The sequence below is a fragment of the Bubalus bubalis genome, chromosome 14 (genome assembly GCF_019923935.1).
Source record: "Bubalus bubalis isolate 160015118507 breed Murrah chromosome 14, NDDB_SH_1, whole genome shotgun sequence".
NCBI lineage: Eukaryota > Metazoa > Chordata > Mammalia > Artiodactyla > Bovidae > Bubalus > Bubalus bubalis.
Genome location: NC_059170.1, coordinates 10,100,982 through 10,122,610, shown reverse-complemented (window position 1 = coordinate 10,122,610; position 21,629 = coordinate 10,100,982). Strand labels below are relative to the sequence as shown.

The following is a 21,629-nucleotide window of genomic DNA, read 5'->3' as shown; positions in this document are numbered from 1 at the left end:
CATTAATGAATATATAGAAAAAATAAGTATTAACCTTTGATATTAATCATGTTAGACCTTAGGCTAAGTAAATTCTTTCCTTAACTAAAACCCACTACACCCTCACCCTATAGGAATGTAACTTTATTTGGGTGGCGTCTGTTTTAAGAATAATCACCCCTGGAGAAATAACTGTCCTGGTTGACTGACCGCTGTCACAAGGAGAGGGTCATAAATTGTCAGCAGGCCCCCTGGCCAGAAGATGATGCAACACCCCTAAGACCTCTGTATACATTTGTATGAAGCACCTGACTTTGATAAAAGTCAGGACTGCTGACCCCGCGTGACTTTTGCATAACATCTCAGTGTATAAAAGTAGACCATGGAAAATAAAGAATTGGGATCAGTTTCTCGAAATACTGGTCTCCCCATGTCGCTCTCTCTCTCACTCTGGCTGAGTCTCCATCTGGAGCACGGAACCTGCCATGCTTACTAATTATGCCTGGGCTTCTAAGATCCGACCGGGGAGGCCTCAGTGTCTCCTCTCCTTCAGGAGAACAGAAGGACGCCTGCGGCCTACGTAAGTGGTGCAAGGTTCTTGTCTTGAAGTTTTATTGGTCTCCCGCGTAAACCAAGCTACTCAGCCTCTTTTCTCCACTGAATTTTCCTACTGAGCTATCCTCATTCTATTACTCTTTACATCTCTAATTAATATCTAATTGAAGCTATTGTATCCTGATCCTCGCCGATGCCGTCCCCGCTTCGAATACCCTGGATCAGCCGGGGCTGGACCCCGGCAATTGAGTGACTGATCTGATCTGATCTGTCTCACTCAGAATTCAAATGTTATTTCCACACTTCAGGTTCTCTCCCGGACAATACCTAATATCTGGGTATTCATTTTTTTTACTCTGAACTTTGACAACAGTGACAAATACCAACTCAGACTAGCTTAGGCAGTTTATTGGGTCATAACCGAACCATGGGAAAGGTGTGGGAAGAACTGCTCTCAAGATAAAGGGGAATGAAGGACTGACTGGTCCCTTCTGAAGCCTCTCTTACCATCGTTTCTCTGCTTTTCTAATTGAATTAGATTTATTTTTCTCAAAAAAGTTCCCTTCTCCCAGACTGAAACCGTAGCTTCAGGAGTTTCCAGGCACATCTCTCCTACCTTTACCAACAGGAGGGACTTCCCCTTAGTGTCCATTTAAATGAAGGATGTCAATAGACCACACACACGCACACACACACACACACCCCCTGATCTCTGACTGGGTGTCAGGCTTTCACGATCAAAAATTCCCATTAGATTCCTAAGTTTATGGTACAAAGAACCAGGAGTTCTTCGGAAGAAACAGGGGGCCTGTTCTAAAAAGGCGAAAGTCTTGTTGGATGTATGCACTGTAGATATCCACCTTATAGATGATTTCTACTTTCTTCCTTTTATTTTATGGGTTTTCCCTCTCTTCTTACTGAGATTTCAAGAGCATCATGCCACTCCAGACGTTGAATGCCACCTTCCCTATTACTTTCTTGGTCCACTTCAGGGACTGCCTGTGAAATAGCAAAGTATACTGATTACTCATTAAACGTTCTGGGCAAATTTGTCTTTGAGAGGTTTTCTTGGGATCAGGGGAGAATGAAAGAAAAGCCTAGCATGATGCTGGGAAGAATAAATTGTTAGGGTAGGTCTGGGTGCGGCTTGCAGGAGCCGGGGAGTACTGGGGAAACACCTTGGCTATGAAAACAGTACCCCTGCCCTACCACTGACTTGTTGAATGAATGTGGGTGATTCCTCTCTCTCCCTTGGGCTTCATACTCTCTAAGTATAAAGAATTTGGTTATGATCGTCCCTACAGACCAGCCAGCCTTACTTCTTTGTGAGAATGTGAGATAGCTCTTGCAGCTATTAGAAATGATGTAACAACCGCCGTTTCTCTCTGTGGATAATCCCTGGGGGAGGGCCCAAGGTCCCTCTCATGATAGCAGAGGATATTTCCTGGCAGAACTAAGAAAAAGTAAGTCTTATCCCTTTGAAACCACAGACCCACCCTTGGCACCAGGCCAAGCTGGAGCTGCATAAAACTAGGCTTAGCTTCAGCTCTCAGCTATATGCTTCCTGACAACATGAAGACTACAAGCTTCTTGGTCCAGGTGGTGGTCCTTCTCGTCCTTGGGACTCTGGTGGCACAGGCAGCTGTCGTAACAGGTGAGTGGACGAGTGGCCTGGCTGGGGCTGGCTTGGGTTGAGGAGAAGATGTTGGGGGCAGCCTGGGTCTTGACAAGGGGCAGCATGCAGAGCTGGAGCCCACTCTTCCACCTGGACAGCAGGTTTTGAGTGTATCCAGAGAAGTAGGAAATTGCCCACTAGACTCCATGTGCATTCCACCCCAGGACTGAGAAATCAGGGCTGTTTGTGGAAGCAGTGTTGGAACATGACCTTGGTCTCAAGCACTGATACTTGGACAGAACATGCAATGAAGTAAGGAGCACCAGGAATCTGGGCCCTGGGTGTGGGGGTCTCTTCCCTGCCTGCCTGTCCCATCAAAGCACATCAGTCGTGTAAGAGGAGGTTAAGAACCAACAGGGCCTCAGAAATCATGGAGTCTGAAGACCTCTGTTTTCCAAAGCTGGACACTGAGACCTAGAGCGAGGTGAGGAATTGTCAGGACAATCTCCAGATCCAGGATGCAGCTCAGGTCTCCTGGCATGTGTCTCAAAGCTCCTTGTCCTTCCTCCAAGTTTCCTCAAAGATGAAAATGTGTCCTCATCTCCTGAAAGTCACTCCTCCCTGGCATATCCTCATGAGGGCCCCAGGACCCAGAATGGAGGGTGAGGGGAAGAAATGGACACCCAAAGGAAACCTGGTCCTATGGCGCTTTTCCCCAAAGCCCAGGGAACAGCCATCCAAGAGTGCAGACCCCAGCTGGCCCTGGTGAGCCTTCTCTATCTCACTGTCCCTCAGCTTAAGGGACACCGCAGTGAGCAGTGGCTGGACCTGGAGGAAAGACTAGATAGTTGAAGCAGACACATTGGTCTAAATGTGGGGATATTTCTTTCAACAGGTAGTCCAAAAGGTCAAGGAAATGTTGTAGTCAGTGGAAAGGGTCCAGTCAATGGTCAATCTCCTGACAAAGGACAAGATCCAGTGAAAGGACAAGACCCAGTCAAAGGACAAGATGTAGTCGCAGCACAAGACCGAGCCAGACATCTATCCAAGCATGGCTCCTGCCCCAGGGTTCCGATCCACTGCAACTTGTGGAATCCCCCTAACAAGTGTCGGAGAGATGCCCAGTGCCCAGGGGCCAAGAAGTGCTGTGAAGGCTTTTGTGGGAAGACCTGTATGAATCCCTGGTGAGGTGAGAAATGGGTGGAGAGAAAGGAGGCCCATGAAGGGGCAGAGAGGCCGACTGGCAGAGGGCAATCCTAAGCTAGTGGGGAGAGGACACGGGAGGTGATGGAGAGACTGAGGGGTCTCAGGGGCTACAACTGGGGTCCTGAGAAGGATGGCATGTGGACTTGGCCCTGCCTCCCACTGCCTCTGAGTCTTTCACCTGCTGATTCACATTTCCGATTCTCTTTTCTTCTACCAGGTAGAGTCTGTGCTTGTGCACCTGTGAAGTCCCCAGCGATGCAGGCCCCGGTGCCTGTAGCACGACCCTCTCCCACACTGCCCCTTCTTCCTCTCATCCGGGAGGCCCAAGCTTGAGCATGGACTGCCTCCCTCATGGACTTTCCAATAAAAGACTGCTTTCAACTCCATTTGTTTCTGACTCCTGTGACCTCTGGGCCCCCGAGAGCTCTGGGGAGATGGGTGTGGGTTTGGGACTTCCTATCCCCAGTGGAGAGTGGAGCAGGACCCATGGCAGATGTTCTTGGGGTGTGAAGGAGAGCAGGGGCAGGAACAAGAGGCCTATTCCTAGGGTTCACTGTAGAAATTCAAAAATGAACCCAAGAACCGCAGCCTCCATTTCACCATTAAATGGAAACCTAGACATTTGGCCTCTGGCCTCTGGCCTCTGGCCTCGGACCAGGGAAATAAACCCCCAAACCTTCCCATTGACCTCCACTACTGACCTGGCCAAGATCAACCCTGCCAGTGTGACCAACCAACCCTCCTGGCTAAACCTCTGACTCCCTCCTTCCCTTCCTCTAATGTTTCCCATGAATCTGTATCCTCCAAGAAGACAGAAAGACAGATGCCAGCAAATCCCTGCTCACGAAGCATTTCACCTGTTCATGCCTGAGGTGACCTCCAGTAACACGTAATTCCTTTGGGTGAAGCAATATCCTTTCCCAGCTTTCTATTTCAAGATGTGAGTGAGGAGGCAAGACACATCTATCCTTCCATGTCATTGCTGAATAAAGTTCTCTGGGGACATAGAAGTTGGGGTAGAGTAGACTGGAGGAGTGAAGACAGCAGGAGGGTGTATGTTGGGTAACATTGGATGACCTCGTGGCTTTGCTGTTGGCTCAGCTGCCCCACTGCCCTTGTGCAATGGAGTTCTCCAGGAAGAAGTGGGTGGACCCTTGGGGTGCAGTGGGCACCCCACTTGGGAGTCAGGAGACCTGAGTTCTAGCTCTAGGCTCCTCCCACCTTGCTAGATGACTGCAGATAAATCTCTTTCTCTCTCTGAGCCTCAGTTTTGTCTATTCAGTTTGAGGGGAGTTGGGTGAAATTATTCTGGAAGTATAGTAATGAATGTCAGTTCAGCCCTGATATTCTGGTGCTGAAACATCTCTTCTTTGTGTGTGTATGTTGGGCTCTGCTAGAGGGGAGGTGGGGAGCAGAGGCTTTGTTGGGGGTGAGAGAACAGAGAGCCCAGTGTCCCTTAGACACCCCCCCCAGGAGCCATGGTTCCCCTCTGATTCTCCAGGGGATGGACTGGACCAGGCATCTTGGAGCACAGACAAGAGCAGCGCCTAAACCCCTGGCCTGAGAAACATATAATACACCACTGGTGGTAAGAATGGTTTCTGTCTTAGTGTTTTGTCTCTTCCAGATCCTGCACAAAACATGTCATAAGTATTGTCTTATTTCTCATTAGAACTCCCTCAGATGGGTATATACACCTCTTTAATTTTGTTAAAAGATTGAAACCATGGGACTTCCCTGGCAATCCAATGGGTCAGACTCTGTGCTTCCAGTGCAGAGGGTGTGGCTTTGATCCTCGATCAGGGAACTGAGGTCCTGCAAGGCACACGGCACAGTAAAAAAAAAACCAAAAAGATTGAAATCATGAAAGCGTCATTAATCACCCAAAGACACAGAGCTAGTAAATGATGGTAAGTCCTAGTTTTTCAAAATTTTTTATTGAAGTATAACTGATTTACAACTTTGTGTTCATTTCTTTTGTGCAGCAAAGAGATTCAGTTATCCATATCCACACAGACTCTTTTTCATATGCTTTTCCATTACGATTTATCACAGGATACTGTATATAGTGCCCTGTGCTATACAGGAGGGCCTTGTTGTTTATTCATTCTATATATTATAGTTTGCACCTACTAATCCCAAACCCCCAATCCATCCCTCCCCGCCCCCACCCCCTTTTAACCCTGAGTCTGTTCTCTATGTCTATGAGTCTGTTTCTGTTTCACAGAGAAGGTCATTTTTGTCACATTTTAGATTCCACCTATAAGTGATATCATACAGTATTTGTCTTTCTCTTTCTGACTCTCTTCACTTAGTGTGATAATCTCTAGGTTCACCTGCCGGGGACCAGCCCCGGCTGATCCAGGGTATTCGAAGGAGAGACGGCTAGGCGAGGGTCAGGGAATAACTGCTTAATTACACTTTAATTAAGGATACAAAGAGTAATAGAATAAGGATAGCTCAGTGAGGAAATTCAGTGGAGAAAAGCGGCTGAAATAAGGATAGCTCAGTAGGAAAATTCAGTGGAGAAAAGAAGCTGAGTGGCTTGGTTTACGCGGAAAATCAATATAACCCGTGACACCAGGTTAGCTCTGACCACGGAGGCCGCAGGCGCCCTCTCGAGTAGCGGAAGGTGCCCCGCCTTAGACACCTTCTCGAGTGGGTCTTAGAAGCCCAGGCAAATAAATGGTCGCAGAGGACATCCGCGCTCCAGATGGACGCTCAGCTGGAAGTTAAAGGGAAGAATGACATGGGGAGACCAAGTTTCAGTGAACAAGGCCTGCACTTTATTTTCCAAAGTAGTTTTTATACCTTAAGGTATGCATAGAGGATAATGGGGGAAGGGGTAGAGTCATGCAGCAAGCCAGGCTTTCTTCCTGCAAACTTATCATATGCAAAAGTTCAGGTGATTGACATCATCTTCTGGCCCGGAGGCCTGTTAACATTTTAAGAAACTTATCTTTCTCTAAAGGTGATTATTCCAAAGTCAGGCGCCAGCCTTCCAAAAAGCATTGGACAAAGCGGCATTTTACATTTCTATACACCCATTATATCAATCAATACACTGCCAAGGACACAGTAGGTAAGGAGTATGGAGACTTAGCAGCAAACATTGGCCCAACAAGTGAAAAACCCTTCACCAAATACATTTTCTAATCAATCTTTTAACTACTCAAAGGAATCTGTGTTTAGGCAGTTTAGAACATCTCCTGCCTCTCACAGTTGGGAGGCTCTGAACAATCACATGTGGCCGGAAAAACCCATTCAGGCAGGCTAGAGGATTTCCAAAGGAGTTTGTAGGTTGAAACACTGTCACATCCAGGAATTATTAACTGGAGCTGTGAGCTAACTCTTTTTCCAGAGAGAGGTAGTGGGAGACAGCCCCCCGTAAAGTCAGAGGTGTAGGTGAAAGCACAAAGCAGAAAGTAGGCAGACTCTGGTTTTGGGGGTAGATGCTCGAGAATTTCCAGGGGGACTCCTGAGGCTCGATCCCGCCTTTGCGTATGCCGAGCCTCCTTCCTCATGACCTTTGTCATGGGCGGAGTGCCTCACGCTGGCTCCCGGCAGTGATAGAATTCCAGTTGAGCTATTCCAGATCCTCACTCAATATGCAATATGCCGGCTCCCAGCATCTCCCCCTTTTTTATTTCTTAAAACAGCCAGATGCAGCTCAGTCGCGAGCTTCTGAATGTTCTGCCGAAGAATCCTGACAATACAAGGAAGAATGAATATGAGAAGCAAAATTAAAGCACCAGCAGCGATGTATCCAAGGATATTAGACAGAATGTTTTTTCCTGAAATGAAGTTAGAGAAAGTGTGAAAAAAGTCATTAGCTGCCCCAGCGGCGGTAAAATCCAGTCGAGAGTGTTTCAGGGTCTGTATTTGATTATGAAGTTTCCCTAAGTCCAGGCCAATGTCAGAGCTGTTCCAAACACCTGAGATATGATTTTTGATTTTTTCCCATTCATAATCTGTCTCGTTTACCTTTAAAGATGTCATGCATATCCACCAGTAATCAGCGTGGCAAGACAGAGCCATTTTCACTTTTAAAGTCTGTAACTCAGTCCCAATATGCATTATTGCCTCTTCTAAGGCGTCTACTCTCATCTCTAATTTCCTATCTATAGCTTCCTGTGTTGCTAGAGTTAGTGAAACATTTTTAGACATGGTATCAACATATTGGGCAGTATGCACTTGTTGAGTCAATGATATTGCTGCTACTAAAGCTGCTATTAAAGCTGATATTCCTAAAATAAGTAGACCCACAAACTGTCACGATCGCATTAAATCCTGTAGTTGTTGTAATACAGCAAGACTATAGTTATATCAATAAGTGGTTACATTATAAGATAAGGTGGACGTTGTAACACTACAAAGGAGCAAACATTATATTGAGGGTTTAAACAAGATGAGAGCATACATTGTTCACAGGTCACTACATTGGGTCCACCAGTTTAAAGTCACATGTACATTAAGTTTTCCAGAATCGTTGGTAAAGAGAAAAACATAAGAAGAGGGTAGACAAGCCAAAACAGAATAAGTAGAATTATTTTCTGGTTGGAGTTCGGGCTGCAGCAGCCCCGTCGGTCCCGCCGGGATCTCGATGTTTATCTTGCCTCCCCTTCTGGTGGGCTCCTCTTTTGCGATCGAAGCAATGGGGGAACTGGATGTCTGGGGGTCTGCAACATGGTGAATCAGCCTGTCTAAATTGGAGAATCTGCATCCTGTGGAAAAATATAAGCACATCCTCGACCGATAGTTAATAATGGGTCAGGACCCTTCCATTGTCCTGAGAGGGCCTTCCATTTGACTAATGGTTTTGCATTTAATTGCTCCAGGCACCAATGAGGAAGCATTGCAGTAGTTCCGGCTGAAATCAGTATTTAGAATATTTATTACGAAAAGAGCATGTTGCAAGATTTGATGGGAGAACTATACTTAAACTCCCCTTCTTTTAGTTTTTTGAATTATTTGGATTTTTAATGTTGGATGTGTTCTTTCAACAATGGCTTGTCTCTGTGGGTAATAAGGGATGCCTGTATTATGTTTAATTTGAAACTTTATGCAAAATTTCTGAAAAGACTTAGAACTGTAAGCAGGAGCATTGTCAGTTTTCAAAACTTTTGGCAGGCCCAAATATGAAAAACAAGTAAAGAGATGTTGTATTACATCTTTAACTGCCTCTCCGGTACGAGCAGTTGTAATAATAACGTGAGAAAAGGTATTTATAGTTACATGAACAAAAGACAGTTTTCCAAATGAAGAGACATGAGTTACATCCGTCTGCCAGAGTACGTTAGGTTTGAGACCATGAGGATTAACTCCCATAGGTAGACTATTATAAACAGTGGGGCAGTGTAAGCAAGAACGCACAATCTCTGGAGCAGTCTCTCTGGGAATTTGGAATTGATACCTTAAGGCAGTAGCGTATTGATGATGGAGTGAGTGAGAGGCTCTGGCCTCCTCAATCACAGTAGCCACTGTATTTCTGGTTAACAAGTCAGCCAAATCATTAAAGGCATTTAAAGGGCCGGGCAATCTGGAATGAGCCCGAATATGTCCAATGAAAAATATTTTATTTCTTTTCCAAATTTGTTGTTGTAATTTAGTTAACAAATGAAATATGGTAGTTTTATTTTCAGGCAAAACCGCAGTTTCAATGTGTGGAATCAGCCTGACCACATACTGAGAATCAGAGTAAAGATTAAATTCCTCATCTGCAAACATAGCAAAAGCCTCTATGACTGTTGTTATTTCAGCTCTTTGAGCTGAAGTTTTTTGTGTTTTTAAAACTTTTTGGTGATTTTTAGTAACTATGGAGGCTTTACCGTTTGTTGTCTATCAGTAAAGGCTATCTGAGTATTTGGAATAGGAGACTGTTTACATCTGACAGGAAAAATAACTGGATGTCTGGATATAAAATTCAGCAAAACATGTGAAGGTAAACGATGTAAAAATTTTGACCAAAATAGTTTCCTATAGCAATCTGTCAATTTTCAAACATTAGAAGCACATCAAGTTGTTCTTTATTATATGGAATTACAATTTCTGATGGCTCTTTAAATAATTTAATGTTCCGCTTTTTTTCTTTACTATCAAAGTAGCTATCAATCCTGGATAAGAAGCCGCTACTTTTTTAGTTTGAGCGGGAAGATGGACCCACTCTAGGGGGCCGTTTTGCCATAAATCCAATTTTTTGTCTGGCTTCCCCAATTACACCTATGGGGGTTTTATGGCAAAGGAATTGTCAAGCAGTTGTCAATTTAATTTTTTAATTTTTTAAAATTTACATTTTAACAACATGAATTTAAAGATATGTTAATTTAGGTCTAATGTTTAGTTTAAGTCTCTGTATAAATTTAAATAATAAATGTATAACCTCCTTATCTCATTTTAGTATACAGATATACCTAAATGCAAAATGTATTTATATATGGCAACAAGTATAAACTTATTGACATATATATAAATCAATATACTTGAATTAATCGTTATAATTAATATATTAATTAATATATATTACAGCAATACAACACGTACACAGCTAATACCAACCAACACAAACCAATGCACTGCAATAATACATGTCACACATATATAATAATACAGTATATAGAACATATATCACAGTACATCAATCCATACCAATTAATATCAGCCACTCACACATTATATTACTGCAATATATATTTAATTATACAGTATATATATAATATGCATATATAGTATACATATTAATTTATATACAAATTAATCAAGTATAGATCTATAAATAGAATTAGGTATACCTTTATTATATTTTATTTATACCCATACTTAACTAGGCAAACTGTAATTATGTAAATATATTTATATTATGTATTTATAACAACATATAAAGTCTTGTTAATTGTACCTCCTGTTGATAACTAAGAAATTGAGAAAACTCCTTCTCTGAATATCTCTTATTTGAGATAGCATGTCCCTCCCCCATAGGGTAAAGGGGAGCGTAGGGAACTACATAGGGTTAGAAAGTTCCACAGGTATCTTCAAACTTCCAATCTAACATTTTTGAACTTTTAACTACTGTGGGGGCTTGAGGGCAAATGAAACAAAATTTGACTCCTGAAATCTATCAGGCAACTTGCCAATTATCACTATTTTGTAAAAGACTTGTAGTTGATCCTTATTGAGTGAAATTATTATATTTGCTACTTCTTTTTTAAAAAGTTTCACACCTTTTTTTTTCTTTTTATAATTAATTGTGCCACCGAGCTGGGATAAGATAAAACTATTTTTCTTGGGGTCACTGGTAGATGGAACCAATGGGCCTTTTTGTCACAAGCATCCTGTAGGTGTATGTTTTGTGGCAAGAATAATTTAATCTCATCTTTTGGTAATATTAATCCTAATTAACTGATCATTTAAAGTCTCATCTACTTTAACAAGAGCCGTCTGTCATCTTAGTCAACTTTTGCTTAGAACTGGAATTAGGATCGCTTTTTAAGCAATCAAACAAAGGCTTTAAATCTGCAGTAGTCAGTTTTAAATGTGGGCGTATCTAGTTAATGTCCCCTAATAATTTTTGGAAATCATTTAAAGTTAGTAAACAATCTTCAAATGGGCATTATCAATTTTCAAAACTTTTGGCACCTAAATATGAGAAGCAAGTAAAGAGGTGTTGCACAACATCTTTATAAGCTTCTCCAATTATCGTTTTGTAAACTAAATCTGGTCTATAGCTTTTTAGATGACAAGCAACCATCTAATCTTTGTTTGAATACTTCCAGCAACGGGGAACTCACTACTCTTCAAGGTTTTAAACTCTCCCTCACCTTTTTCTCTATAGCATTCCCACTCCGCTTTTTCTAATCCCACCAACTCATTTTCAGTAGTATGTGTTGGCCAGGAGCATTTTTGTCACATTTTAGATTCCACCTATAAGTGATATCATACAGTATTTGTCTTTCTCTTTCTGACTCTCTTCACATAGTGTGATAATCTCTAGGTTCACCCATGTTGCTAGAGATGGCATTATTTCATTCTTTTTACGGCTGAATAGTACTCCATTGGGCGGGTTATGGTGGAAAGATCTGACAGAATGTGGTCCACTGGAGAAGGGAATGGCAAACCACTTCAGTATTCTTGCCTTGAGAACCCCATGAACTATATGAAAAGGCAAAATGATAGGATACTGAAAGAGGAACTCTCCAGGTCCGTAGGTGCCCAATATGCTACTGGAGATCAGTGGAGCAATAACTCCAGAAAGAATGAAGGGATGGAGCCAAAGAAAAACAATACCCAGCTGTGGCTGTGACTGGTGATAGAAGCAAGGTCCGATGCTGTAAAGAGCAATATTGCATAGGAACCTGGAATGTCAGGTCCATGAATCAAGGCAAATTGGAAGTGGTCAAACAAGAGATGGCAAGAGTGAATGTCGACATTCTAGGAATCAGCGAACTCAAATGGACTGGAATGGGTGAATTTAACTCAGATGACCATTACATCTACTACTGCGGACAGGAATCCCTCAGAAGAAATGGAGTAGCCATCACGGTCAACAGAAGAGTCTGAAATGCAGTACTTGGATGCAATCTCAAAAACAACAGAATGATCTCTGTTCGTTTTGAGGGCAAACCATTCAATATCACAGTAACCCAAGTCTATGCCCCAACCAGTAATGCTGAAGAAGCTGAAGTTGAACGGTTCTATGAAGACCTACAAGACCTTTTAGAACTAACACCCAAAAAAGATGTCCTTTTCATTATAGGGGACTGGCATGCAAAAGTAGGAAGTCAAGAAACACTTGGAGTAACAGGCAAATTTGGCCTTGGAACACGGAATGAAGCAGGGCAAAGACTAATAGAGTTTTGCCAAGAAAATGCACTGGTCATAACAAACACCCTCTTCCAACAACACAAAAGAAGACTCTACACATAGACATCACCAGATGGTCAACACTGAAATCAAGTTGATTATATTCTTTGCAGCCAAAGATGGAGAAGCTCTGTACAGTCAGCAAAAACAAGACCAGGAGCTGACTGTGGCTCAGATCATGAACTCCTTATTGCCAAATTCAGACTTACATTGAAGAAAGTAGGGAAAACCACTAGACCACTCAGGTATGACCTAAATCAAATCCCTTATGATTATACAGTGGAAGTGAGAAATAGATTTAAGGGCCTACATCTGATAGATAGAGTGCCTGATGAACTATGGAATGAGGTTCGTGACATTGTACAGGAGACAGGGATCAAGACCATCCCCATGGAAAAGAAATGCAAAAAAGCAAAATGGCTGTCTGGGGAGGCCTTTCAAATAGCTGTGAAAAGAAGAGAAGCGAAAAGCAAAGGAGAAAAGGAAAGATATAAGCATCTGAATGCAGAGTTCCAAAGAATAGCAAGAAGGGATAAGAAAGCCTTCCTCAGAGATCAAGGCAAAGAAATAGAGGAAAACAACAGAATGGGAAAGACTAGAGATCTCTTCAAGAAAATTAGAGATACCAAGGGAACATTTCATGCAAAGATGGGCTTGATAAAGGACAGAAATGGTATGGACCTAACAGAAGCAGAAGATATTAAGAAGAGGTGGCAAGAATACACAGAAGAACTGTACAGAAAAGATCTTCAGGACCCAGATAATCACGATGGTGTGATCACTGACCTAGAGCCAGACATCCTGGAATGTGAAGTCAAGTGGGCCTTAGAAAGCATCACTACGAACAAAGCTAGTGGAGGTGATGGAATTCCATCATTCCTGAAAGATGATGCTGTGAAAGGGCTACACTCAATATGCCAGCAAATTTGGAAAACTCAGCAGTGGCCACAGGACTTGAAACGGTCAGTTTTCATTCCAATCCCAAAGAAAGGCAATGACAACGAATGCTCAAACTACCGCACAATTGCACTCATCTCACATGCTAGTAAAGTAATGCTCAAAATTTTCCAAGCCAGGCTTCAGCAATATGTGAACCGTGAACTTCCAGGAGTTCAAGCTGGCTTTAGAAAAGGCAGAGGAACCAGAGATCAAATTGCCAACATCCGCTGGATCATCGAGAAAGCAAGAGAGTTCCAGAAAAACATCTATTTCTGCTTTATTGACTATGCCAAAGCCTTTGACTGTGGGATCACAATAAACTGTGGAAAATTCTGAAAGAGATGGGAATACCAGACCACCTGATGTGCCTCTTGAGAAATCTGTATGCAGGTCAGGAAGCAACAGTTAGAACTGGACATGGAACAACAGACTGGTTCCAAATAGGAAAAGGAGTACGTCAAGGCTGTATATTGTCACCCTGTTTATTTAACTTATATGCAGAGTACATCATGAGAAACGCTAGACTGGAAGAAACACAAGGTGGAATCAAGATTGCCGGGAGAAATATCAATAACCTCAGATATGCAAATGACACCACCAATATGGCAGAAAGTGAAGAGGAACTAAAGAGCCCCTTGATGAAAGTGAAAGAGGAGAGTAAAAACGTTGGCTTAAAGCTCAACATTCAGAAAACGAAGATCATGGCATCTGGACCCATCACTTCATGGCAAATAGATGGGGAAACAGTGGAAACAGTGGCTGACTTCATTTTTTGGGGCTCCAAAATCACTGCAGATGGTGACTGCAGCCATGAAATTAAAAGACGCTTACTCCTTGGAAGGAAAGTTATGACCAACCTAGAGAGCATATTAAAAAGCAGAGACATTACTTTGCCAACAAAGGTCCATCTAGTCAAAGCTAGTTTTCCAGTTGTCATGTATGGGTGTGAGAGTCGGACCGTAAAGAAAGCTGAGCACTGAAGAATTGATGCTTTTGAACTGTGGTGTTGGAAAAGACTCTTGAGAGTCCCTTGGACTGCAAGGAGATCCAACCAGTTCATCCTAAAGGAAATCAGTCCTGAGTGTTCATCGGAAGGACTGATGTTGAAGCTGAAATGCCAATACTTTGGCCACCTGATGCAGAGAACTGACTCATTTGAAAAGACCCTGATTCTGGGAAAGATTGAGGGCAGCAGGAGAAGGGGATGACAGAGGATGAGATGGTTGGATGCCATCACCAATTCAATGGACATGAGTTTGGGTAAACTCTGGGTTGGTGACAGACAGGGAAACTTGGCGTGCTGCAGTCCATGGGGTCGCAAAGAGTCGGATGTGACTGAGCAACTGAACTGAACTGAACTGAGAGGACACTGCTCATGCGACTAAATTATTCTAACATATCAGAGACTCGGGGTGTTTTGCCTTATCATTTATTTCTCAAAAGAGACCACAGGAAGGAGGTTACTATGCCAACCAGGCAGATGGAGTGACTGCCAGTGGAACTGAATCTCAGACTCCAACAGGAGAGATGCTTAAAGAGCAGGGACCTCCAAGTAAACGGTTGCAGCAACATTTTCTGATATTCCTGGGACATAATGAGGTGAGATGGCAGGGCTAGCAGAGCTGAGGGTCGCTGGTCTGGGTTGGAGCCTGCAGGGAAAGTGGGTGTGCCCAGGAGGGAGCTGCCTGCAGGTGTGGGGAAAATGTGCAAGACCCAGTGTGGAGACTTCATTTTCCTCCACAGTCTGTACTGGCTGCTGGGCATTAGATACAATAGCAACGTCTTCCAGTGTTGACCACGTGACCACATATAGGAGAGGAACCTTGTCATCCCACCTCCCAAGCTCTTGGTTGTGTCTCGAACCCTTGTAATTGTCCAGCCACCTTCTTTGTTCTTCGTGGCTTGAGGGTGTGCCAAGACCCTCTCCAATGTGAGTGTTTTCTCGCTTGCCCAATATGTAGCTCTGGTTCAGCTCATTCCTGGATTTCTTTCAATGGCTTTGTGTTGTAGCTGTAGGGGTGGAGGTGAGTTGAGGAGCCTCCTGTGTCTCAGTCATGGACCAGAACGTCCTGTTTTCAGTTCTTTTACATATACATCGGAGAAGGCAAAGGCACCCCACTCCAGTACTCCTGCCTGGAAAATCCCATGAATGGAGGAGCCTGGTAGGCTGCAGTCCATGGGGTCGCTAAGAGTCAGACACGACTGAGCGACTTCACTTTCACTTTTCACTTTCATGCATTGGAGAAGGAAATGGCAACCCACTCCAGTGTTCTTGCCTGGAGAATCCTGGGAACGCGGGAGCCTGGTGGGCTGCTGTCTATGGGGTCACACAGAGTCGGACACAACTGAAGTGACTTAGCAGTAGCACATATACATCTGGGAGTGGAATTGCTGAGTCATCTGGTAATTCTATGCTGATATTTGGAGGAACTGTCAGGCTGTTTTCCACAGAGATCGCACCATTTTACCTTCTCCCCAGCAATGTACAAGGGTTCCAATTTCTTCACCTCCTGGTCGATGCTTGTCATTTTCCATTAATTTTTTTTTCTTATAGTCACACTATTGGGTATGAAGTGGTATCTTGTGATTTTGATTTGCATCTGCCTAAAAGCCTCTTGATGAAAGTGAAAGTGGAGAGTGAAAAAGTTGGCTTAAAGCTCAACATTCAGAAAACGAAGATCATGGCTTCTGGTCCCATCACTTCATGGGAAATAGATGGGGAAACAGTGGAAACAGTGTCAGACTTTATTTTTCTGGGCTCCAAAATCACTACAGATGGTGACTGCAGCCATGAAATTAAAAGACGCTTATTCCTTGGAAGGAAAGTTATGACCAACCTAGAAGCATATTCAAAAGCAGAGACATTACTTTGCCAACAAAGGTTCGTCTAGTCAAGGCTATGGTTTTTCCTGTGGTCATGTATGGATGTGAGAGCTGGACTGTGAAGAAGGCTGAGCGCCGAAGAATTGATGCTTTTGAACTGTGGTGTTGGAGAAGACTCTTGAGAGTCCCTTGGACTGCGAGGAGATCCAACCAGTCCATTCTGAAGGAGATCAGCCCTGGGATTTCCTTGGAGGGAATAATGCTAAAGCTGAAACTCCAGTACTTTGGCCACCTCATGCGAAGAGTTGACTCATTGGAAAAGACTCTGATGCTGGGAGGGATTGGGGGCAAGAGGAGAAGGGGACGACAGAGGATGAGATGGCTGGATGGCATCACTGACTTGATGGACATGAGTCTAAGTGAACTCTGGGAGTTGGTGATGGACAGGGAGGCCTGTCCTGCTGCCATTCATGGGGTTGCAAAGAATCGGACACGACTGAGCAACTTCACAATTCACATTGACTAATGACGGAGAAGGCAATGGCACCCCACTCCAGTACTCTTGCCTGGAAAATCCCATGGACCGAGGAACCTGGAAGGCTGTAGTCCATGGGGTCACTAAGAGTCAGATACGACTGAAGTGACTTAGCAGCAGCAATGACTAGTGATGTTGAGCATCTTTTCCTGGTGCTCACTGGCCACTTGTGTATCTTCAGAGAAATGTCTAAGTTCTTTGCCCATGTTTAAATTGGGCTGTTCATCTTTTTAATGTGGAATCATGAGAGATCTTTATATAGTCTGGGTCATAGGCCCTTATCAGAGACCTGGTTTGTTTCTTCTTCTCAGCAGGATCTTCTTACTATTCTGCTAGGATCCTTTGATGCACAAGTTTTTAATTTTCTTGAACCTTACGTGTTTTAAATATCCTTTGACTTGAAGGTATTATATATAAAGCAGTCAGTGGACTTACTCTTTGAGCTACCTCTCTCCCTCATCCTCCTCTCTGACGGAAGTTTTGGTATTTGTACTTTATCACAATAGGTCACATTTACATACTATTTATTACTCCTTCATCAGACTTAATTCCACAATGAAAATGTTCAGTACTCAATAATAATATCTTGTCTCTTGGAAACTCCCCAGGAAAGTTATCAGAAACAATATTTCTTGAGTTCTTGCACATTTAGAAATATATTTAGGTCAAGGACAAATTAGTTGTACGAAAATCCTCAGTGCATATTTTCTTCCATAGAGTATCTAAGTTTTGCTTCACTATTTTCTGGCATTGAGTATTGCTATCTTACAACCTGATTTCTTAAGGTTTTGTTTCTTTTTTAGCTGGAGGGGGAGTGTTGGCCTCCTGAAGGCTTCTATTTTTATCTTGAAAGACCACAATATTTACTTGCATTCATCTTGTGTTTACTATAAGGTGAGCTTTTAATTGTAGACTCAAATCTTTTATTTCAGAAATATTTTCCTCAATTATTGTTTTAAATAATTCTTCTGTTTTGTTGACTTAGTTTTCTTCCTGGTAGGACTTGATTTTCATGTCTGATGGATCTTCACTGACTTTTTAATATTTAAAACTGTGTTTTTAAGCTACTTCTTTATTTTTATTTTATGTCATATGCTTTTCTTATGGTTCCCTTTTTCTTCTTTACTTTACTTAATTCTTACTCATGAAATATTTTTCTCCTTTTCTTCAATTTCTCTTCTCTCCATCAGATTCTATTTCACATCTTCCTGATACCTTGGTATCTCTTCTTTGAGTTTCTATATTTCTGTCTTATGATGGTTCCTCATACTTTTGGGCTTCCCTAGTGGCTCAGACAGTAAAGAATCTGCCTTTAGTGTGGGAGACCTGGGTTCATTCCCTCTGTTGGAAAGATCCCCTGAGAAGGGAATGGCTACCAACTCCAGTATTTTTGCCTGGAGAATTCCATGGACAGAGAAGCCTCAGTTGAGTTACAAATCCATGGGGTAGCAGAGTTGGACATGGCTGAGCAACTTTCACTTCTCCTCATACCTTTAATTTGCTTCACTAGTTTTAAAAATCTATTTTAGATTATAATTTTTTCTCAGCTTTTTGGTGACATTTTACTAGGGATTTTAAAACTCCTCTTTCAAATACTTTTAAGGTTTGCTTCTCATTTCTGTTTTTTTAAAAAGGAGGCTCTTTATACAGCTTATATGATTTCCAAATTTCTTTCTGATTTTAAAATCAGAGTCAGGGACTATCTTTTGAAAGGAGAATCTTATCTGAGTGGGAAGGGTTGAAAGTAATAGGTTTCTTAATTTAGCTCAAGGGCTCCCTCCTCCATTGCAGCTTTCCTAATACATAGGTGGACTTCTCTTTCTTAGGTACTAAAGAGGAGGGCTCCCACCATCAGCCCTGGCCACTATATGATATTACTCCAGCACTGCAAGGTAATGACCGCTCTCATAAATACCCTGTATTCTTCTCTATTTATTTTATTCATATCTCCCAGCTCTTGTGTCCTGCCTTGCTTATTCTCAGACCCACTCACTTCAGCTCCCACTCAAGGTGGGCACTTTGCCTTCTGAGAGGTGAATATTTTCTAATTGAAAGTGTCAGTATGGGAGGGAGCTGTGGTATGGCAGGTACTGTGCAGAGTCTCCATCTACATGCATTTCAGGTGCTCCCAGACTGCCTTCCTGCAGGGGTTGTAAATCAAATGCCTATCTTTCCCCAGACTCTTTCATATCCAGGATTTCACACGTGATTTGGGTTCTTACAATGAGATGTGCTCATACAATAGCTGAAATTCTTTTTCTGCTTGAACTACCTAGGTGTTTCTTTTGACTGCCTCTGATTCATGCACTGTTTTACTTTTACATTATGACATATTTTACACATCCCTTTGTAACACTTATAATGATTATATGTGTATATAATCATTTCTTTAGATGCAGCTCTCAATTACCCTGTTTTCTCCACTCACGTGATTACTTGAGTGCTTTATTCTAACCTATAATGAATTTTGGTGGCTCAGTGGTAAAGAATCTGCCTGCCCATTCGGGAGATATGAGTTTGATCCCTGGGTCAGGAAGATCCCCTGGAGAAGGAAATGGCAACCCTCCCCAGTATTCTTGCCTGAGAAATCCCATGGACTGAGGAGCCTGGGGGGCTACAGTCCATGAGGTTGCAAACGAGTTGGACACGACTTAGCAACTAAACAACAACAACAAATTATGAATTTTAATTTTCTTTATTCTATGTGTTCGGATCATAAGAGTAGTAATTTTTGTTGTGATGAAATAAAATTCTTATTTCCAGACAGGATAAGAAAAAATTAAACACAAAATTCTCTCTCTGCATCCATTTGGGCCTCTTCCCTCCCTCCCTAACGTGTAGTGTGCGCTTGCATTACATATTAACCAAACTTCTTCGAAGACAGGAGTGTCTGCCTGACCTTAAAGATAACATTTCCTCCTTTCTTCTGACATTAGCAATATAATTTCTTAAAAGGATAGCATTCTTCCCCAACTCTATGGAGGATCACGGACTTCCTGCTCTCTTTATGCCTGCTTACCGGCACTATGCGTCCTTGGTGAACTTTGTATAAAATATCAGTATGTCATTTTGATGTGTGATGCTTTGTCTCAAAAATGTGTATGCCTGTGCCTTCAACTTGCACTTGGTGGAACAGTTACTCAGAGCTTTCTGAGAGTCTCTCTTCCGGGTTATAATCCTAGTCTGGTTCAAATAAAATTCCCTTTCTTCTTAATTGTTAACTGAACTTTCATCGACCGTTGTAACAAGAAAAAAATTAGACACTGATATGGATAAAGGCGGAGCTACTCGTGCTTGTCCTCTTTCCCGTCCCGTCATCATCATGTAACCAGTATTCACAGCAGTGGCTATTCCTTCAAACACTTTTCCTTTTTCACACACAAGTATTTTCATATACAGGAGTTCTATGTTCAACTGGAATATTATCAAAACCCGTATAGTACTCTCCAACTTTTTTTTCTGTTGGTAAGATTGCATGGACATCACTGGAAGTCAGTAAACAGAGGCCTAGTGATATTCATTTTTGGTAATATATTTATAAATGTAACAGGATCCCATCCCACATGATGAGTTTTTTGGTAAAGCAACATTTATTTATTTATTTTTCTTCTCCTTCCTTCTATCCTGCCTTCTTAACCTGTATCCTCCTTCAACCACTTCAGTCCAGTTCAGTTCAGTCACTCAGTCGTGTCCGACTCTTTGCAACCCCATGAATCGCAGCACGCCAGGCCTCCCTGTCCATCACCATCTCCCGGAGTTCACTCAAACTCATGTCCATCAAGTCGGTGATGCCATCAGCCATCTCATCCTCTGTCATCCCCTTTTCCTCCTGCCCCCAATCCCTCCCAGCATCAGAGTCTTTTCCAGTGAGTCAACTCTTCACCTGAGGTGGCCAAAGTACTGGAGTTTCAGCTTTAGCATCATTCCTTCAAAGAACACCCAGGGCTGATCTCCTTTAGAATGGGCTGGTTGGATCTTCAACCACTTAGGGAATGTATATTAATATTATGATGTGCAGTCTTAATATCACAGTAGCGATATTTGTTTACTATAACCAAGTTAGAAACATACTCTCATTATGTGCAAGTCATCTGTCTGGTGACTCTCTATTTTTTTTCATTTGCGTATCTGTCTATGGTTGCTGTAATACCACTTTACCATAATTATTACAGCTTTAAAATAAAACTTGATATCTCCTATATCAAGTCTTATTAAATTATTCTTCTTCAAGAGTATTTTGGCTATTGTGCCTTTGCATTTTTTGTATGCATTTCAGAATTGCATTGCCAAGTTTCTCTTGGTTTACTTTTGCAAAAACTTTTCTGGGGGTTTGATTGCATTGAGACTGAAAATCAATTTGCAGAGAATTGGCATACTTATCATATTGAGTCTTCCAATCCATGAACATCATATACGTTTCTGATTTGGGGTATTAAAAAATGTCTGTCACTAAAGTTTTATAATTTTCTTCGTAGTGTTTCTGCACAAAACCTATTATGTGTATTTATAAGCTCTTCATGTTTTATATGATTATACAAATTATTGATAGCATATTAAAAAGCAGAGATATTACTTTGCCAACAAAGGTCCGCCTAGTCAAGTGTATGGTTTTTCCAGTGGCATCACCGACTCGATGCACATGAGTTTGGGTGATCTCCGGGAGATGGTGATGGACAGGGAGGCCTGGCATGCTGCGATTCATGGGGTCGCAGAGTTGGACATGACCGAGCGATTGAACTGAACTGAACTGAAAAATTATTGAAATTTCATTTGCTGATTTGTGTTGTTGATTTACGTAGTACCATTGAGTTTTGTATATTTCCTTTGTATGCATCTGTTGTGATAAATTCTCGTTGAGCCTAACAATTATCTGTAGATCTGTTTGAAATTTTATGAACATAGTTGATTTTTGTGTTCATGAATCTATGTTCTATGAATAAGATTTACTTAAAATCTTCCTTTTTCATAGAATCCTTGTTGATAATTTTATTTTTAAACAGATTTATTAACATATAATTGACATGAGTCCTTATTAAGCTCTGGTATCAAGATTATGTTTACTTCATATGACATGCTGGGAATTGTTTCTTATTTTTATTTATGTCATATTAGAATTAGTTG

General features: G+C 42.1%; 1 protein-coding gene across 1 annotated transcript in view; it reads left to right on the top strand.

The window, feature by feature from the left end:
• LOC123329152 (elafin-like) overlaps positions 1-3,741 on the top strand; it is a gene marked incomplete in the record, with an annotated part of 50,185 nt that extends 46,444 nt beyond the window's left edge. Inside the window, 1 exon segment of the mRNA XM_045162606.1 lies at positions 3,573-3,741. Within this exon segment, the coding sequence (XP_045018541.1) occupies positions 3,573-3,599 (27 nt within the window).
• Between the last annotated feature and the right edge of the window lie 17,888 nt (positions 3,742-21,629).